This window comes from Bombina bombina, chromosome 11 (genome assembly GCF_027579735.1).
Source record: "Bombina bombina isolate aBomBom1 chromosome 11, aBomBom1.pri, whole genome shotgun sequence".
Taxonomy (NCBI): Eukaryota; Metazoa; Chordata; class Amphibia; order Anura; family Bombinatoridae; genus Bombina; species Bombina bombina.
The window spans coordinates 197,545,038-197,566,715 of record NC_069509.1 but is presented as its reverse complement, the minus strand read 5'-3'; the positions used below and the strand labels follow the sequence as shown (position 1 = coordinate 197,566,715).

Genomic DNA, 21,678 nt, shown 5'->3' with positions numbered 1-21,678 from the left:
AATCAAGCAGGAGCAGGCCTCACAGGATTTGGTATGCAGACCTGGTGGACATGTCATCTCTTCCACCTTGGAGATTTCCTTTAAGGAAGGACCTTCTACTTCAAGAACCCTTCTTTCATCCAAATCTAGTTGCTCTGAAGCGGACTGCTTCAAGATTTAACGCTTAATTTTATCCAAGCATGGATTTTCGGAATCTGTCATTGAGACCATGATTCAAGCTCGTAAACCTGTGACTAGGAAGATTTACCATAAGATATGGCATAAATATCTATACTGGTGTGAATCCAAGGGCTACTCTAAGTAGAGTTCGGATTCCTAGAATTCTGTCCTTTCTCCAAGAAGGTTTGGAGAAGGGATTATCGGCAAGTTCCCTAAAGGGTCAAATATCTGCCTCGTCTATTTTGTTACATAAACGTCTGGCGGACTTCCCAGACATACAATCGTTTTGTCAGGCACTAGTCAGGATCAGGCCTTTATTCAAACCAGTTACTCCTCTTTGGAGTCTTAATTTAGTTCTTAAATTCTTCAAGGAGCTCTGTTTGAGCCGATGCATTCCTTAGATATTAAGTTATCTTGGAAAGTTTTGTTTCTTGTCGCTATTTCACCTGCTCGCAGAGTTTCAGAGCTCTCAGTATTACAGTATGAGTCTCCTTACCTCAGTGGCGTCACTAGGGGGGGGCGGGCCGCACCCGGGTGACACCCTCCAGGGGGTGACACCAAAAAAAAAAAAATTTTTTTTTTTTTTTTTTAAATTTTATTGAAATTCAAAGAAATACAATGTTGAGATGCATAGATTATTTTATTAGAGGCTGGCATTTGTGAACATTAGTGGGACTGGGGAAGTTGTAGACACACAATTTTTTTGCCCCTTGAGCCAGTGCTGCAATTTCAACAAATAGTTTTCCCGGCTGCTTTTGCTTGTTTGTACTTTGCTCCTCCCCTGCCCAATTTCACTATGAATGTTGTGGGTGTGCCGTGGGGCTTGCAAAGTTGCGCTGCTAGCCTAAACCTGGCTGCCTATCTGTGCTCACTGCTCAGTGACATGCGGCTCAGGGCTGTGCACTGACAGACTTGGAACAGAGTCAGAGAGCAGAATTTTCATAGTTTGCGCGCCTAAACCTTTTCTTCAGTGATTTATTTTAGAGTGCTCTGTTTATCTTTCATTTGATGTTCTGCTGAGCCAGGGAGCAGCTCTAGGCATGAGCTTCCTAATTAATGCAGTGCAGTTTACATATTTTGTATGTGTGTGTCTGAGTTTTTGTGTGTCTCAGTGTTTTTGTGTGTGTGTTTTTGTGTGTGTGTCTGAGTGTGTTTCCGAGTGTTTGTGTGTGCATCTGAGTATGTGTTTAAGTGTGTCTGAGTGTTTGTATGTGTGTTTGCCTGTGTTTTTGTGTGTGTCTGCTTTCTGGGGGGGGGTGACACCATGACTTACCGCACCGGGTGACACCAACCCTAGTGACGCCACTGCCTTACCTTATTTTTTTAATCGGATAGGGTGGTTTAACATACTAAATTAGGGTTTCTCCCTAAAGTAGTTTCAGACCGGAACATTAATCAGGAGATTGTTGTTCCTTTCATGTGTCCTAATCCTCCTTCTCAGGAGGAACGGCTTCTACAATCTGGACGTGGTACGTGCACTAAAATTCTATTTACAGGCGACTAAGGATTTTCTTCAGTCTTCTGTTTAACGTAAGGGACAGAAAGCTACGGCTACTTCTCTTTCTTTGTGTCTGAAGAGTATCATTTGCTTTGCCTATGAAACTGCTGGACAGCAGCCTCCCGAGGGAGTAACGGCTCTTTCTACGAGAGTTGTTTCCTCTTCCTGGGCATTCAAAATGAAGCCTTTATGGAACAGTTTTACAAGGCTGCAACTTGGTCCTCTCTTCACTCTTTTTCAAACTTCTATAAATTTGACTTTTTAGCCTCGGCTGAGGTCGCTTTTGGGAGAAAGGTTCTTCAAGCAGTGGTGCCTTCCATTAGGTTTCCTATCTTATCCCTCCCTTGGGTATTGATTCCCAACAGTAATTAATGATGATCCGTGGACTCATCGTGTCATTAGAAAGAAAACAAAATATATGCTTACCTGATAAATGTCTCTCTTTCTTGACATGAGTCCACGGCCCGCCCTGTTATTTAGACAGGTTGTTAGTATTTTATAAACTTCAGACACCTCTACACCTTGTTGCTCCCTTTCTCTCCTTTACTTCGGTCGAATGACTGGGGTGGGATAGAAGGTGATATTTAACAGCTTTGCTGTGGTGCTCTTTGCCGCATCCTGCTGGGCAGGAGTGATATTCCCAACAGTAATTAATGATGATCCGTGGACTCATTGTGTCAAGAAATACATTTATCAGGTAAACATAAATTTTGTTTTTGATGTTCCTTCCATGGTGGAGGTTTTTCCTGTACCAGATCGGGCTACAGAGATTATAGCTAAGGAATGGGAGACCAGGTATCCCTTTTTCTCCATCTCCTATTTTCTTTCTAATGACATGATGAGTCATTACTATTGGGAATATCACTCCTGCCCAGCAGGAGGCGGCAAAGAGCACCAGTTACTTTTATAATTTAAAGAAACAGTAACTTTTTGCTGTATAAAATTTTAGTAAAATTTTATGTGTGTTTATTTTATTTCTGTTAAAGAGGATCAAGACCCTGTTATAAATTACAGATATCCTTTTTGTTTAAATGATTATATAGTCCGCCAGTCCTTTTCTCTTCCTCATGTGTTGAGAGAACACAAAATTTTAGCTTTTTGAGCCAATATTGGTTTGGAGGTTTTTGACAAAGTTCAAAATATGCCGCAGTTTTTCTCCTCAAGTGTCCCAATTTTTTTTATTAATACATACAGTGCCATGCTTTTCCTCCCAATTCCCTTGCTACAGGAAAAGCGCAAGAGGAAATGTAAAAAAAGTGTGTGTATGGTTTCTGTCACAACTGTATCTATTCCGAACTTTCCCTCTCATAAGTTTGAAGAAGAGGATATTTCGGTATCTCCTGAGGGTAAGAGCTCAGATTCAGACAGTGTAATTCCTTCCTCTGATACTGAAGTTGTATCCTTCAGATTTAAGCTAGAGCACCTCCGTTTACTACTTAAGGAGGTTTTAGCTACCCTGAACGACTCCGATACTACTGTCAGTCAATCCTTAACTAGTATTTTGACGTGCCCTGCATGGTGGAAGTATTTCCTGTAACAGACAGGGCTACAGAGATTATTGCTAAGGAATGGGAAGAGACCCTTTTTTCTCCATCCCCTATATTTAAAAGATATTTCCTATAGCAGACTCTACCAAGGAGTCTTGGCAGACGGTACCCAAGGTGGAAGGGGCAATTTGCACGCTAGCCAAGAAAACTACTATTCCCATAGAGGATAGTTGTTCCTTTAATGATCCTGTGGATAAGAAGTTAGAGGGGTTACTCAGGGTTTTCAATGGCTTCCTGCTATTTGTATTGCCTTCAGGTTTTCAAGTTGGAAACTAAGATCACAGAGCTTTATGGTTAAAATCTTGGTCTGCGAGGTGTCATCTAAGTCTAAACTTTTGGCGATTCCTTACAAGGGAAAAACCTTGTTTGTGTCTGGTTTGACGGAGATAATTTCTGACATTCCAGGACATTTCCTCCCTCAGGATAAAAGAAATAAACTAAAAGGACGTCAGAGTAATTTTCGTTCCTTTTGGAATTTCAAGGGAAATCCTTCCACTCCCTCCTCTAAGCAGGAGCAGTTCAAGCCTTCCTAGAGACCCAATTAGTCTTGGATCTAGGGAAGGCAATCCAAGAAGCCTGCTGTTGGGTCAAAGACAGCATGAAGGGTCTGCCCCCGATCCGGGACCGGATCTGGGGGAGGGCAGGTTTTCCTTCTTCGTTCAGGCTTGGGTTCGAGATGTTCAAGGTCCCTGGGCAGTGGACATTGTGTCCCAGGGATACAAACTATAGTTCAAGATCTTTCCTCCAAGGGGCAGGTTTCTGCTTTCAAGATGATCTGTAGACCATACAAAAAGAGAGGCGTTCTTACACTCTGTACAGGACCTCTCCGACCTGGGAGTTATTGGTCCTGTTCCGCTGCAGGAACGAGGTCTGGGATTCTATTCCAATCTGTTCGCGATTCCCTAAAAGGAGGGAACCTTCAGACCAATTTTAGATTTGATAAACCTAAACAAGTTTTCAGAGTGCCGTCCTTCAAGATGGAAACTATTGTTCCATTCTTCCTCTGGTCCAAGAGGGTCAATTATAACCACGGTGGATTTAAAGGTCGCATACCTGCATGTTCCCATCCACAGGGATCATCACAAGTTTCTAAGGTTTGCATTTCTAGAAAAACACAGCCAGTTTGTGGCTCCGCCATTCGGTCTTGCCACAGCTCCCAGAATTTTCTCGAAGGTTCTAGGATCCCTGCTGGCGGTGCTCTGATTGCGTGGTATTGCAGTGGCACCTTATCTGGACGACATTCTGGTTCAGGCGCCTTACTTTTATCAAGCAAGATCACACACAGAAATGTTATCTTTCCTGCGGTCTCACGGATGGAAGGTGAATTCGGAAGAGAGTTCCTTAGTTCCAACTACATGGGTAGTTTTCTTGGGATCCATAATAGACTCCTTATCAATAAAAAATTTCTGACAGAAGTCAGGAAGTCAAGATTTTCAATTCTTGCCTAGCACTTCAGTCCTCTCCTCAGCCATCAGTGGCTCAGTGCATGGAGGTAATTGGACTGATGGTAGCGGCAATGGACATCATCCTGTTCGGCCGTTTCCACCTCAGTCTTTTGCAGTTAAACATGCTCAGGCAGTGGAACGGAGATTATGCGGACCTGTCTCCGCGATTACAGTTGGAACAGGAGACAAGGGATTCTCTACTTTGGTGGTTGTCTCAGGATCACCTCTCCCAGGAAACCTGCTTTCGCAGATCTTCCTGGGTGATTGTGACAACAAATGCCAGCCTTTAGGGATGGGGAGCAGTTTGGGGCTCTCTAAGAGCAGGGAACATGGACTCGGTCAGAGTCTGTTCTAACGATAAACATTCTAGAATTGAGAACAATCTTCAATGCTCTCCTGGCCTAGCCTCAGCTTTGGCCTGTTTCATCAGGTTCCAGTCGGGCAATATAACCTCAATGGCTTACATCACCCGTCGGGGAGGAACTTGGAGTTCCTTGGCCATGACAGAGGTAGCCAAGATCATTCAGTGGGCAGAGACCCACAATTGCTGTCTGTCAGCGATCCACATTCCAGGAGTGGACATCCGGGGGAGTGGGAACTCCATCCGGAAGTGTTTTTCCAGCCTGATTCTCAAATAGGGTCAATTGGAATTGGATCTCATGGCTTCTCGACAGAATGTCAAGCTTCCGAGGTACGGGTCGAGGTCAAAGAACCCTCAGGCTGTACTGATAGACGCCCTGGCGGTACCTTGGAATTTCAGTCTCGCATACCTATTTCCTCCATTTGCTTTTCTTCCTCGAGTCATGGCTCGAATCAAGCAGGAGATGGCGTTGGTGATCCTCATTGCACCGGCGTAGCCTCGCAAGATTTGGTATGCAGTCCTAGTGGACATGTCACCTCTTCCACCTCGGAGACTTCCTTTGAGGAAGGACCTTCTACTTCAAGGACTCTGGTTTCTCTAAAGCCGACTACTTGAAGATGAACGCTTTATTTTATCCAAGCGTGGATTTTCGGAATCGGTCATTGAGACCATGATTCAGGCTCGTAAACCTGTGACTAGGAAAATTTACAAGACAATACTGGTGTGAATCAAAGGGCTACTCTTCGGGTAGAGTACAGATTCCTAGAATTCTGTCCTTTCTTCAAGAAGGTTTGGAGAAGGGATTATCGGCAAGTTCCCTAAAGGGTCAAATAGCTGCCTTGTCTATTTTGTTACATAAACGTCTGGCGGACCTCCCAGACGTACAATCATTTGGTCAGGCCTGTATTCAAACCAGTTACTCCTTCTTGGAGTCTTATTTAGTTCGTAAAGTTCTTCAAGGGGCTCCGTTTGAGCCGCTGCATTCCTTAGATATTAATTTGTTATCTTGGAAAGTTTTGTTTCTTGTTGCCATTTCATCTGCTCGTAGAGTTTCAGAGCTCTTGGCATTACAGTATGAGTCTCCTTACCTTATTTTTTATCGGATAAGGTGGGTTTACGTACTTAGTGTTTCTCCCCAAAGTAGTTTCAGACCGGAACATTAATCAGGAGATTGTTGTTTCTTCCTTGTGTCCTAATCATTCTTTTCAGGAGGAACGGCTAAAGATTTACGTCAGTCTTCTGTTTAACGTAAGGGACAGAAAGCTATGACTACTTTTACTTTGTGGCTGAAGAGTATCATTTGCTTTGCCTATGAAACTGCTGGACATCAGCCTCCCGAGAGAGTAACGGCTCTTTCTGCGAGGGTTGTTGCCTCTTCCTGGGCATTCAAAATGAAGCCTTTATGGAACAGATTTGCAAGCCTGCAACCTGGTCCTCTCTTCACACTTTTTCAAACTTCTATAAATATGACTCTTTTGCCTTGGCTGAGGCCACTTTTGGGGATTTTTTTTTTTTTTAAAACAGTGGTGCCTTCCGTTTAGGTTTCCTGTCTTGTCCCTCCCTTATCATGTGTACTCTAGCTTGGGTATTGATTCCCAACAGTAATTAATGATGATCCGTGTACTCATCGTGTCATTAGAAAGAAAACAAAATATATGCTTACCTGATAAATGTCTTTCTTTCTTGACAAGATAAGTCCACGGCCTGCCCTGTTATTTAGACAGGTTGTTAGTATTTTATAAACTTCAGACACCTCTGCACCTTGTTTCTTCCTTTCTCTCCTTTACTTCGGTCGAATGATTGGGAGGGAAGGGAGGAGATATTTAAAAGCTTTGCTGTGGTGCTCTTTGCCGCCTCCTGCTGGGCAGGAGTGATATTCCCAACAGTAATTAATGATGATCCATGGACTCATTGTGTCAAGAAAGAAAGAAATTTATCAGGTAAGCATAAATTTTGTTTTTAAGAAGATGTTTCCTATGGCAGACTATCAAGGAATCTTGACAGACTATCCCCAAGGTGGAAGGAGCAATTTCCACTTTAGCTAAGAGGACCACTATTCCCATAGAGGATAGTTGTTCCTTTAAAGATCCTATGGATAAGAAGTTGGAGGGGTTGCTCAAGAAAATGTATGTACACCATGGTTTACAATGGTAACCTGCAGTGTGTATTGCTACCGTCACTAGGGCGGCGGCATACTGGTTTGAAGCAGTCTGATTCTATTCAGACAGACACTCCCCTTGAAGAGATCCAGGATAGGATCAAGGTCCTTAAGTTGGCCAATTCTTTTATTACTGATGCTTCCCTACAGGTTATCGAACTGGGAGCAAACATTTCTGGGTTTGCCGTGCTGGCCTGCAGAGCTTTATGGTTAAAATCCTGGTCTGCAGATGTGTCATTGAAGTCCTAAGCTTTTGGTGATTCCTTACAAGGGTAAGATCTTGTTTGGCCGGGATTGGCGGAAATTATTTCTGACATTACGGGAGGAAAGGGTCATTTCCTCCCTCAGGATAAGAGGAATAAGCAGAAGGGACATCAGAGTAATTTTCGTTCCTTTTGAAACTTCAAGGGTAAGCCTTACTCTCCCTCTACCAAGCAGGAACAGTCCAAGCCTTCCTGGAGGCCCAACTAGTCTTGGAATAAGGGAAAGAAATTTAAGACGAAGCCCGCTAATGGACTCAAAGTCAGCATGAAGGGTCTGTCCCCGATCCGGATCTTGTGGGGGGCAGACTTTCTTTCTTCGCTCAGGCTTGGGTTCGGAATGTTCAGGATCCCTGGGCAGTGGACATTGTGTCCCAGGGATATAAACTAGAGTTCAAGACCTTTCCTCCCAGGGGCAGGTTTCTGCTCTCAAGATTATCTGTAGACCAGATATAGAGAGGCATTCTTACACTGTGTTCGGGACCTTTCCAACCTAGGAGTGATAGTTCCTGTTCCAATGCAGGAACAGGGTCTGGGATTTTACTCCAATCTGCTTGTGGTTCCCAAAAGAGAGGAAACTTTCAGTCTAATTTTAGATTTCAAAAGTCTTAACAAATTCCTCAGAGTACTGTCCTTCAAGATGGAAGCTATTTGTTCCATTCTTCCCTTGGTTCAAGATGGTCAATTTATGACAAAGGTAGATTTAAAGGACGCGTACGTGCATGTTCCCATCCACAGGGATCATTACAAGTTTCTGAGGTTCGCATTTCTAGACAATCACTTCCAGTTTGTGGTTCTCCCATTCGGCCTTGTCACAGCTCCCAGAATTTTCTGAAAGGTTCTGGGATCTCTGTTGGCGGTGGTCCGGTTGCAGGTCATTGCAGTGGCGCCTTATATGGACGACATTCTGGTTCAGGCACCATCCTTTCAACAAGCAAACTCCCACACAGAGATGTTATCCTTCCTGCGATCTCACGGATGGAAGGTGAATTTGGAAGAGAGTTCCTTAATTCCAACTACAAGGGTAGTGTTCTTGGGAACCATAATAGATTCCCTATCAATGAAAATATTTCTGACAGAGGTCAGGAAATCAAAGGCTATTTGATTCTTGTCTAGCGCTTTAGTCCTCTCCTCGGCCATCAGTGGCTCAATGTATGGAGGTGATCGGTCTGACGGTAGCTGCCATGGATATCATTCAGTTTGCCCTTTTCCACCTCAGACCTCTGCAGATATGTATGCTCAGGCAGTGGAACAGAGATTATGCGGATCTGTCTCCACAATTACATCTGGATCAGGAGACAAGGGATTCTCTTCTTTGGTGGTTGTCTCAGGATCATCTCTCCCAGGAAACCGGCTTCCGCAGACCCTCCTGGGTGATTGTGACAAAGGACGCCAGCCTGCTGGGATGGGGAGCAGTCTGGGGCTCTCTAAAGGCTCAAGGGACATGGACTCGGAAGTAGTCTGTTCTACCCATAAATATTATGGAGCTGAGAGCAATCTTCAGTGCTCTTCTGGCCTGGCCTCAGTTAGCACTGGCCCGGTTTATCAGGTTCCAGTCGGACAACAGTGGCTTACATCAACCATCAGGGGGGGAACTCAGAGTTCCTTGGCCACGACAGAGGTAGCCAAGATTATTCAGTGGGTGGAGACCCACAACTGCTGTCTGTCTGCGATCCACATTCCAGGAGTGGACAACTGGGAAGCAGATTTTCTGAGCAGACAGACTTTTCACCCGGGGGAGGGGGAACTCCATCTGGAAGTGTTTTCCAGCTTGATTCTCAAATGGGGACAACCGGAACTGGATCTCATGGCATCTCGGCAGAATGCCAAGCTCCCGAGGTACGGGTCGAGGTCAAGGGATCCTCAGGCTGTACCAATAGATGCTCTGGCAGTCACTTGGAATTTCAGTCTCGCATATTTATTTCCTCCGTTCGCTCTCCTGCCTCGGGTCGATGCTCGAATCAAACAGGAGAGGGAGTCGGTGATCCTCATTACACCTGCGTGGCCTCGCAGGATCTGGTATGCAGTTCTAGTGGAGATGTCATCTCTCCCTCCTTGGAGACTTCCACTGAGAAAGGACCTTCTACTTCAAGGGCCCTTCCTTCACCCAAATCTAGTTTCTCTGAAGCTGACTGCTTAGAGATTGAACGCTTAATTTTATCTAAGCGTGGTTTTTCTGAGTCGGTCATTGAGACCATGATTCAGGCTTGTAAGCCTGTCACCAGGAAGATTTACTAGAAGATATGGCGTAAATATCTGCACTGGTGTGAATCCAGAGGCTACTCTTGGAGTAAAGTTTGGGATTTATCGGCAAGTTCCTTAAAGGGTCAAATATCTGCCTTGTCTATTTTGTTACATAAATGTCTGGCAGATGTACCAGACGTGCAATAGTTCTGTCAGGCCTTGGTCAGAATCAGGCCTGTGTTCAAACCAGTTACTCCTCCCTGGAGTCTTAACCTTGTTCTTAAGGTTCTTCAGCAGGCTCCGTTTGAGTCTATGCATTCCTTAGATATTAAATTGTTATCTTGGAAGGTTTTGTTTCTTGTTGCTATTGCATCTGCTCGTAGAGTTTCAGAGCTCTCAGCATTACAGTATGAGTCTCTTTACCTTATTTTTCATTTGGATAAGGTAGTTTTGCGTACTAAGTTAGGATTGATCCCTAAAGTGGTTTCAGATCGGAACATTAATCAGGAGATTGTTGTTCCTTCTTTATGTCCTAACCCTTCTTCTGATAAGGAACATCTGCTGCACAACCTAGACGTGGTGCGTGCATTGAAATTCTATTTAGAGGCGACTAAGGATTTTCGCCAGTCTTCTGCTCGGTTTGTGGTTTTCTCTGGGAAACGTAAGGGGCAGAAAGCTACAGGGCTACTTCTCTTTCTTTGTGGCTGAAGAGAATAATACGTTTTGCCTATGAAACTGCTGGACAGCAGCCTCCTGAGAGAGTTACGGCTCATTCTACGAGGGCTATTTCCTCTTCTTGGGCATTCAAAAATGAAGCTTCTGTGAAACAGATTTGCAAGGCTGTAACTTGGTCCTCTCTTCACACTTTTTCAAAGTTCTATAAATTTGATATGTTTGTCTCAGCTGAGGCTGCTTTTGTGAGAAAGGTTCTTCAAGCAGTGGTGCCTTCTGTTTAGGTTCCCTGTCTTGTCCCTCCCGTATCTTCTGAGTATTCTAGTTTGGGTATTGATTCCCAATAGTAATTAGATGATCCGTGGACTCACTGTGTCATTAGAAAGAAAACAAAATGTATGCTTACTTGATAAATGTATTTATTTCTTGACACTGTGAGTCCACGGCCCGCCCTGTTTTTTTTAAGACAGGTTTTTTTATGTTATGTTATAAACCTCAGACACCTCTACACCTTGTTGCTTCCTTTCTCTCCTTTTACTTCGGTCGAATGACTGGGGTTGGAGGGAAGGGAGGTGATATTTAACAGCTTTTGCTGTGGTGCTCTTTGCCGCCTCCTGTTGGCCAGGAGTGATATTCCCAATAGTAATCAGATGATCCGTGGACTCATCGTGTCAAGAAATAAATAAAATTTATCAGGCAAGCATGTTTTTAAGGACTTGAACGCACTATATGGGAGTATAAGCCTGAACTGTTATACCCCCAGTGCTGTCTGTTTTTAAACATTTTAATAAATTTGTATGCTGCTATATGGGAGATTTGTTTGTTGAGCACTTACCCTAGAACTAGTTGTAGCTCTTTATCATGCGAGTTGGACCTGTTCTGCAGTGATACTGAATTACATTGTAAACAGATTTATGCTGTTACCCTTTTTTCCTTTGAGAATTACCTTTTGAGGATCTTTTCAGCAATAAAGACTGTATTACAATACACCAAGAACTGTTGACATCTGATATTTTTATAGTCGGTATCTAAAGTGTTAACACCACTTTACTTTAAGCACATTTATATTTTCATTGATGCAGTATATAACAGTAGCGCTGCATTATATGTGTGTAGTATATAACAGTAGTGCTGCATTATACATGTGTAGTATATAACAGTAGTGCTGCATTATATGTGTCTAGTATATAACAGTAGCGCTGCATTATATGTGTGTAGTATATAACAGTAGCGCTGCATTATATGTGTGTAGTATATAACAGTAGCGTTGCATTATACATGTGTAGTATATAACAGTAGTGCTGCATTATATGTGTGTAGTATATAACAGTAGCGCTGCATTATATGTGTGTAGTATATAACTGTAGCGTTGCATTATACATGTGTAGTATATAACAGTAGCGTTGCATTATACATGTGTAGTATATAACAGTAGCGCTGCATTATACATGTGTAGTATATAACAGTAGCGTTGCATTATACATGTGTAGTATATAACTGTAGCGTTGCATTATACATGTGTAGTATATAACAGTAGCGTTGCATTATACATGTGTAGTATATAACTGTAGCGTTGCATTATACATGTGTAGTATATAACTGTAGCGTTGCATTATACATGTGTAGTATATAACAGTAGCGTTGCATTATACATGTGTAGTATATAACAGTAGCGCTGCATTATACATGTGTAGTATATAACAGTAGCGTTGCATTATATATGTGTAGTATATAACAGTAGCGCTGCATTATACATGTGTAGTATATAACAGTAGCGCTGCATTATACATGTGTAGTATATAACAGTAGCGTTGCATACTCATGTAATGGCTCCTCTGGATTATAAGTAACTAACCACTAAAAGACTAAAATGTAACAGTTTTCACATTGGACTTGTGTTTGAGTGAACATGGTTAAATGAGCACAGCAGCACCCATGGAGCCTTTTACAAGAGGTGACCAGTGGATCTGCATTACCTCTGCTGATCGCCTTCCTCTTGTAGAATAGGTCAAAGATATAGCGCGTTTTCTGGTGATGAATTCGAAAGATCGGCCACAGTGACTCCACTTTCCTTTTCCCTTCATGAGGCTCAGTTTCCGCTGGGAGAAGAATGCGTCCGTTAGGTAAAGTTACAGACAAAAGCTTTAGCAGTGGCCAGGACCACACTCACCTTCACGCATTTTCTGATCCAGCTCATCTAGTGTGGGCTCTATCAGCTCCCAGCCGTCTGGGGGAGGCTTCCTGCTTCTCTTAACTTTGGGCATTTTCTCTGTGTAATCCCCGCTATGTATGCAGGGAACCTAGGAACATATTGGCACACAAGAATTAGAGGCGTCTCAGATTAGCTATGATCAATGCACATACAAAAGACTTTTCATAACCGGTTTAAATCTATAACCAGCTGCTTCATAAGATAAGAGATAAATTAAGTTGCAAACAATTATAATGACTTATAGTCACCTTGCAAATTTCCAAACACAGAGAGGGGCCCAAAAAGGCCAGGACATACACAAATCTATAGTTGTTACACTTAGTATCACACAGGTGACACACATAAGGGCTCACAGACACACAAGGCCCAGTCACACGCTATATTATATCTATCTATTATATATATATATATAAAAATGTCCCATGTGAACTCTGCACTCTCTTCACAAATTAACTGCCCGGGGTGCATCCAAAGTCCATTCAAACTATCCCAAATAAGAGAGCACTCACCAGGACTTATTGCAATAAAGCATTTCAGGCTTTTATTAACAGGTGACGTTTCGGGGATTCCAACCCCGTCCTCAGACCTTACATAAATACACAAATTGCTTACCTTAAATACTCTCCACCGACTAAACATGATGCTGTACCGGAAGTCGCCCGGCGTTCTGCTCACACCATTGCTTATGCCCAGAGCGTCAGCATGACAACCAGCCACAGCGTCATGCTAAAAAGTAAACAGCACCGTGGTTAAAAATCGTTAGCACAGAATATACAAAGCAGACTTACATATAATATGTGCTATCAATCCTTGCCATAGTAACTGCCTTACTTACTGAGAACATAATGCCTACTCACATATATACACTTATATCTACGATCTAAGTCTCACTATTACTGACGCGAGTGTACTAATCCTAACTGTTAAAGCAACTGGACCCCTATCACTACAACATATCGGAAGACAGGTTAACTTTGTTTAGGCTATTACAGCCAATACATATGGCCCAATCGTACTATTTTAAGAAATAACTAAACATTGATTAACCATAGTGGAGCAAAGATATAAAATAGTAAACTAGATAAATTGGACCCTAGCTATGCCTAACTCATGGTTGACCTAAGTAAGCTAGCTAGTCTCATGTATAGCCACCAAATTAGATTACAGAAAGGCTCTATAAAAAACAATGCCAATCTAAGTGGGTGGGCTGAATCTAAGTGCCTGGTGGGCTGAATACCCACTTAGATTGGCATTGTTTTTATGTTGCAGTGATAGGGGTCCAGTTGCTTTAACAGTTAGGATTAGTACACTCGCGTCAGTAATAGTGAGACTTAGATCGTAGCTATAAGTGTATATATGTGAGTAGGCATTATGTTCTCAGTAAGTAAGGCAGTTACTATGGCAAGGATTGATAGCACATATTATGATATGTAAGTCTGCTTTGTATATTCTGTGCTAACGATTTTTAACCACGGTGCTGTTTACTTTTTAGCATGACGCTGTGGCTGGTTGTCATGCCGACGCTCTGGGCATAAGCAATGGTGCGAGCAGAACGCCGGGCAACTTCCGGTACAGCATCATGTTTAGTCGGTGGAGGGTATTTAAGGTAAGCAATTTGTGTATTTATGTAAGGTCTGAGGACGGGGTTGGAATCCCCAAAACGTCACCTGTTAATAAAAGCCTGAAATGCTTTATTGCAATAAGTCCTGGTGAGTGCTCTCTTATTTGGTAGATATATAGAATTTTTTTTATTTTTTTTTAATTATCCCCAATAACCTTTAGGGGAGGAGGGAAGGAGGGTATATCAACCTGAAACCTCCTAGTACAGTCCTATGTGTATCAGGAGGTAGTGCCTAATGCCAGTATTAGATAATTATTATAGAGTGTAAAAAGTAAGAAGCATTATTTGGGCACACCTACAGGTCCTATTACCATGAAAAGTTAGGTGGTGAAGTACGGTATGTGTGAGAAGAGTTCATTAATTCAATGATAAAACATAACATTAATCATTTAAAAACAAAACTGTGGACCATGCCACTATTAAAAGCAAGTATAGGAAGAATGTGTAATTGTGTTTTAAAAACAAAATTCCATTTAGAAAGCACTGCTGTATCTCCTGAGTCAGGCAAAAGCCTGGAGGTCAGTATTTATAAGGTATTTTTAGATCGTAGATGGTAAAATATTTGGTAAGTAATTTGAACACAATTGGTTAGGTTGTGTATTATGCATACAACTGGGTTATGTATTCGTTATATTATTTCTCAGCGGCAGTACTATAAAACAAATAGAGGCAGAGTACGTCTGCTCACAATAGCCATTTTATCAGTTAAGCCACACAACTCCCTCGTCAGGGAGTATAAAACATATAATATAGATATCCAGTAATAGGATGTGATGATGTTACCCAATACTAGTGCATATTAGAAATGCTATTCAGTTGCTGTGGCAAGTATAGAATAATAGAGGAGGAAGCTGAACGTTACTGCTCCACTATATCCTCACAGTCAAATATTAAATGCCACAGGTTGCCTGTAAGGATATAGTTTGGTGCTCGTAGCTAGTATAGATCAATAAACGATACTAGGTTGTATAATAAATATTTGCCATTGAAGGCCAACGTAAGTTAGATCAACCACCCCAATACTATTCCATTTTTAACAATAAGTAACGCTAAGCCCCTATAGGGGATAGAGCTTAATGCTCGTAATTAAGGTCAACGATCCAAAGTTAGAGTATTTTAGAGTTAGTTTTTAACGCTATATGCCAATGAAGGCCAACAATAACCACTACGATCTATTTGATAATTAAAAATTTCAACAGCAAGGAGAAAAGCAGTGCGAACACCTGACGCGCGTTTTGCATCTGCTTTGTCAAAGCGACCCACAACTTCACCTTTGCTTTCTTATAAAGGCCCGCCGGCCAATCCGATCAATCCGTTTAGCTCCATCAATCACATGTAGGCCAATCGCACTATTCGTTCTGCGATAGGCTAAGAGCAGGGGGTGTGTGATTCTTATGCCAAAGTGGGCGTGTATACCGTATTACGTGTATGAACACGCCTACCTGTCAGACTTTTCTTGATTCACAAGGAAATATTGTTACGTGATCTAAGGTGATCAGAACTGAAATTGTATGTTACGGACAATACAATTAGAACGGATCATTAAGAATCTGTTTATATTGTATTTTGTGGACATATCCGTTGGAGTATTTCACAAATATGAAAAATACATAAGATGTTTATTGATATTTTATCGTAATCATGATTGTATTATACACTTAGGTAAGTGAAAATGCCTATAGAATATAAAGTATAGGTCGAGTAGTAGGTTTAAAATGACATAGTTCATATATTATCTAGTACCGGAGTATGACAGATAGTAGATTGAACATGAAAATACATGTATTAATCATGTTTACAGATTCAGATGTACAGATATATTTATTGACATGCTTGCAAACAAGCAGCATATATTTAATATTCACAGATTCGTTGGTAAAAGTCATGCTCTCCAGAGTATTGTGAATAATTCCTATCTATTCATCTGTTTTTGTTATTAACCCAAAAAGGTACTGTAGGTAATTAGTTCATTCATGCCAAGAGGGTTCATGCATTGCAACCTGAAAATCCACTTTGTTTCGGCTCTAAGGAGGGCATTTTCAATGTTGCCACCCCTTATCCCAAGAGAAACCTTTTGGAGTATCCAACATTGGAGATCTGGTTTACAGTCCTGTTTCTCTAGGAAATGCCTAGCCACCGTTGTTAATTTCTTATCTCTTTCCAAGTCCTTTCTAGCATTTTTAATACTGCATATATGTTCCCCCAGGTGTTTTCTGAACTCTCGTGTAAACATCCCAACATATCTCTTTTTACATTTACACTCAATACAGTATATGATATTTTTGCTCTTACAGTTAAAAAAGTGTCAGTTACATATATCGTACCAGTACGAAAAATGTCAATCTGTTGTACATTCAGCATGTAGGGACAAAATACGTGCCAGGGTGGATAAAAATCAATGATTTCTTTTTAAAGAAAAAAATCAAAAAAATCAGATTTTTTTTAAAAAATAATTAAAAAAAAAAAAAAATAGGATTTTTTGGATTTAAATCGGATTTTTTGGATTTAAATCAGATTTTTTTGGATTTAAATCAGATTTTTTTGGATTTAAATCAGATTTGGGACAAGCACTGTCTCCAGCTCATTTTTTGGCAAATATTGTCAATATCCAGTATCAAGGTCAAAACTTAAGTGCTGAGGAAGAGGAGTTAGCTATGACATGGGTATCAGTTAGCTATGACATGGGTATCAGTTAGCTATGACATGGGTATCAGTTAGCTATGACATGGGTATCAGTTAGCTATGACATGGGTATCAGTTAGCTATGACACGGGTATCAGTTAGCTATGACACGGGTATCAGTTAGCTATGACACGGGTATCAGTTAGCTATGACACGGGTATCAGTTAGCTATGACACGGGTATCAGTTAGCTATGACACGGGTATCAGTTAGCTATGACACGGGTATCAGTTAGCTATGACACGGGTATCAGTTAGCTATGACACGGGTATCAGTTAGCTATGACACGGGTATCAGTTAGCTATGACACGGGTATCAGTTAGCTATGACACGGGTATCAGTTAGCTATGACACGGGTATCAGTTAGCTATGACACGGGTATCAGTTAGCTATGACACGGGTATCAGTTAGCTATGACACGGGTATCAGTTAGCTATGACATGGGTATCAGTTAGCTATGACATGGGTATCAGTTAGCTATGACACGGGTATCAGTTAGCTATGACACGGGTATCAGTTAGCTATGACATGGGTATCAGTTAGCTATGACATGGGTATCCAGCAATCATCCATCTGTAATGCCAACTATAATAAACTACAAAGCTAAGGGGGAACCATTCAGGGAATATATGTTTGCTGAAGATATTTTAAAGAAAGTCACACCAGTGAACCGGTGGAAGTCACTTAAGCACTTGGATTTAGAGACTGTTCAAGTAATGATTTCACTTTTAACAGCAGTAGCTTCTTCTGCAGGCGTTGAAAGAATATTCTCTTCCTTTGGACTCATTCATTCTAAATTGAGAAATCGTTTGGGACCCGATAAAGCAGGAACGCTTGTTTTTCTTTTCCAGATTATGAACAAAGAAGAAGCTGAAGATGACGAGTGAGCTACAGAGGACAGTATTTAAGTTTTTCATGTGTAGGCTGGGCTGACAGTCTAAGTTTCTTAATATATAAATATATCTTGTTTAGCCAAATTAGTTAACAAACATGGATGTTTGTTTAAGCAAATAACATATGCTGTAATGTTGTTTCAGTTGAATAAATCTATTTAAATTGTTATTATTAAGGTAATGATTATTTTTCTCCTTCCTAAGTATAACAGAAAAGTTGTCCAAATATAAATTATATTGATTAAACCTATTAAACTGGGGATAAAAAAACTAATATGAAAAGTTGTTATTCTAAAAATCTTCATCTACTTGCATATTAAAGTTATACCAGCAAGAATTAGTCTTTATGTAGAAAACTATGATTTAAATCAAGCCTTACTGACTAGTGATTTAAATTGTGATTTAAAATGTGAATTAAATCAGTTTGATTTAAATCAAATCCACCCTGGTATGTGCCCTTGAACCTATCCTTCCTTCGATTAATGTATTTCACGAAGTGACTTCTTGTTATTTTGTCTCTTATTGTGGGGGCTCTCTTACAGCTCATAGTGATTGTGTCCCCCAGACATTTCGAGAGATCATCATCTGTTCTGAGAATATGGGCATGTTTGTTTAGAATTTCTTTTATATCTTTATGTGCTTCATTAAAGGTACCAATAAAGCGAACTCTGTTGTCCATGTTAGTTCTAGATTTTGGTTTCAACAGGTCTAGTCTGTCCGTATGTATGTTGATGATAAGGAATACAAATTTCTGATGGTTGAGAGTCCAAAGACTGCAACCTTTTACCTTCTGCCCAAGATACATAAGAACAAGTCAGTACCACCAGGAAGACCAATTGTTTCTGGTATCGGTAGCCTCTGTGAACAGGCATCCAGGTATCTTGACCTATATTTGAGGGACATTGTCCTTTCACTGCTATCCTACACTAGGGACACAATGGACGTCTTGAGTAAAATTGAAGGTATGACCTTAGAGGAAGAAATGCTACTCCCAACTTGCGATGTAGAATCCCTCTATACGTCCAAAGACCACAAATGGGGGTGAGATGCAGTTAACTTTCCTACAGATGGAATCATCAGAGAATACACTGAAGAACGGATTTATTGTGAGGCTCCTTAAGTTTATACTGAGCCACAACTTTTTTGTCTTCAATGACAAATTTTTCCTTCAAACTCACGGAACCGCCATGGGCACAGCATGTGCCCCAACATACTCCAATATATATCTGAGAAGGTGGGAACGCGAGTTTGTCTTTGGGGAGAATATGGATAAATTTGCAGAGAATGTTGTTTTGTGGCTCAGATATATAGACTATGTGTTTATAATCTGGAAAGGGGAAGCCTCACTATTCAAAGAATTCATTGAGAACCTAAACAGTAACAGTCTGAATCTACGACTGACATATGAAATAGAACGTGACAGTAACATTTCATGAGCTGAGAATATCTAGAGATATGTTTGGATAGGTTCAATCAGACTTATACAGAAAAGAAACCGCTACAAATGCCATACTTAATTATAAAAGTGCACATCACCCATCGACCAAAAAAAGCGAATCCCTTTGGAGAATTCCTCAGGTTGAGACGTAACTGCTCCGATTTGCTCACCTACAAAAAGCAAGCAAAGGATATGAAAAACAGATTAAAAGTCAGAGGATACCCGAATAGTGTCCTAAAAAGAGCGTACCATAGGGCTCTAACATACGGACAGACTAGACCTGTCTAAACCAAAATCTAGAACTAACATGGACAACAGAGTTCGCTTCATTGGTACCTTTAATGAAGCACATAAAGAGATAAAAGAAATTCTAAACAAACATGACCATATTCTCAGAACAGATGAGGATATCGAAATGTCTGGGGGACACAATCGCTATGAGCTGGAAGAGAGCCCCCAAAATAAGAGACAAAATAACAAGAAGGCACTTCGTGAAACACATTAATCGAAGGAAGGATAGGTTCAAGGGCACATACGCATGTGGGACATGTATATTTTGTCCCTACATGCTGAATGTACAACAGATTGACATTTTTCCTACTGATACGATATATGTAAATGTAAAAAGAGATATGTTGGGATGTCTACACGAGAGTTCAGAAAACACCTGGGGGAACATATATGCAGTATTAAAAATGCTAGAAAGGACTTGGAAAGAGATAAGAAATTAACAACGGTGGCTAGGCATTTCCTAGAGAAACAGGACTGTAAACCAGATCTCCAATGTTGGATACTCCAAAAGGTTTCTCTTGGGATAAGGGGTGGCAACATTGAAAATGCCCTCCTTAGAGCCGAAACAAAGTGGATTTTCAGGTTGCAATGCATGAACCCTCTTGGCATGAATGAACTAATTACCTACAGTACCTTTTTGGGTTAATAACAAAAACAGATGAATAGATAGGAATTATTCACAATACTCTGGAGAGCATGACTTTTACCAACGAATCTGAATATTAAATATATGCTGCTTGTTTGCAAGCATGTCAATAAATATATCTGTACATCTGAATCTGTAAACATGATTAATACATGTATTTTCATGTTCAATCTACTATCTGTCACACTCCGGTACTAGATAATATATGAACTATGTCATTTTAAACCTACTACTCGACCTATACTTTATATTCTATAGGCATTTTCACTTACCTAAGTATATAATAATACAATCATGATTATGATAAAATATCAATAAACATCTTATGTATTTTTCATATTTGTGAAATACTCCAACGGATATGTCCACAAAATACAATATAAACAGATTCTTAATGATCCGTTCTAATTGTATTGTCCGTAACATAGGCGCCGACATGGCCTAGTAATGCAAAGATAAGTGGCTCCAATATACACAAATCCAGATGTATACTCACAAGAGCAGCGCACCCTGTGGTGCTATTGATGCAGGCCGGAGCCTCGCAGTGGTCCAGCTCACTGTGGGATTGAAGTAGATACCCTGAAGATGTCCCTGAGGGGATTGATAGTAGATATCCTATGTGGACACAAAGTATATGCACATAGCCCAGTATTGTTAAGACAGAGAGACAAGTAAGTAAAGAATAAACTTACAAGATCCAATGCACCTCCAGGTGCATTAACAGCAGGCTGGGACCTAACAGTCACCCAGCAGACTGGAAAACTCCCAGCAGGTCCTGGTCTTCCTCAGGAAGCTAATAGCAGCACAGACCAATTATGTACTCACAAAAAATACACCAAAGGGCTTCAATCCCACAGTGAGCTGGACCACTGTGAGGCTCCGGCCTGCATCAATAGCACCACAGGGTGCGCTGCTCTTGTGAGTATACATCTGGATTTGTGTTTATTGGAGCCACTTATCTTTGCATTACTAGGCCATGTCGGCGCCTCTGTTTTTTCAGTTATCTAACATCATAGGAAGACCATCCTACAACCGAGAGCTGCCACACTTTTTTGGACTATTGTACATTGGAACTTGTTTTCCACATATCTCCTATGGACATTGTTTGTTAGATATAGTGCTTTTAGAGTTGTATATCCATTTTCTCTTTTTCCTTTCACACTACTATTTTTTGTCATTTGTGTTTGGAGGCGCCCCCTAAGGGTGTGGTTTTTGCTGGGTTATACCACACTCACTCTCTACATCAATATTGTCCGTAACATACAATTTCAGTTCTGATCACCTTAGATCACGTAACAATATTTCCTTGTGAATCAAGAAAAGTCTGACAGGTAGGCGTGTTCATACACGTAATACGGTATGCACGCCCACTTTGGCACAAGAATCACACATCCCCTGCTCTTAGCCTATCGCAGAACGAATAGTGCGATTGGCCTACATGTGATTGATGGAGCTAAACGGATTGATCGGATTGGCTGGCGGGCCTTTATAAGAAAGCAAAGGTGAAGTTGCGGGTCGCCTTTGGCAAAGCAGATGCGAAACGTACGTCAGGCGTTCGCACTGCTTTTCTCCTTGCTGTTGAAATTGTTAATTATCAAATAGATCGTAGTGG

General features: G+C 41.1%; 1 protein-coding gene across 1 annotated transcript in view; it reads right to left on the bottom strand.

The window, feature by feature from the left end:
• Positions 1–13,254, bottom strand: part of BUD31 (BUD31 homolog) — a 60,158-nt gene extending 46,904 nt beyond the window's left edge. Inside the window, exons 1-3 of the mRNA XM_053694623.1 lie at positions 13,109–13,254; positions 12,455–12,584; positions 12,261–12,383 (exon numbers count right to left, since the gene is read on the bottom strand). Of these exons, the coding sequence (XP_053550598.1) occupies positions 12,261–12,383; positions 12,455–12,584; positions 13,109–13,135 (280 nt within the window). The 5' untranslated portion in view covers positions 13,136–13,254. The remainder of the gene's footprint in view (positions 1–12,260; positions 12,384–12,454; positions 12,585–13,108) is intronic.
• Positions 13,255–21,678: the final 8,424 nt, after the last annotated feature.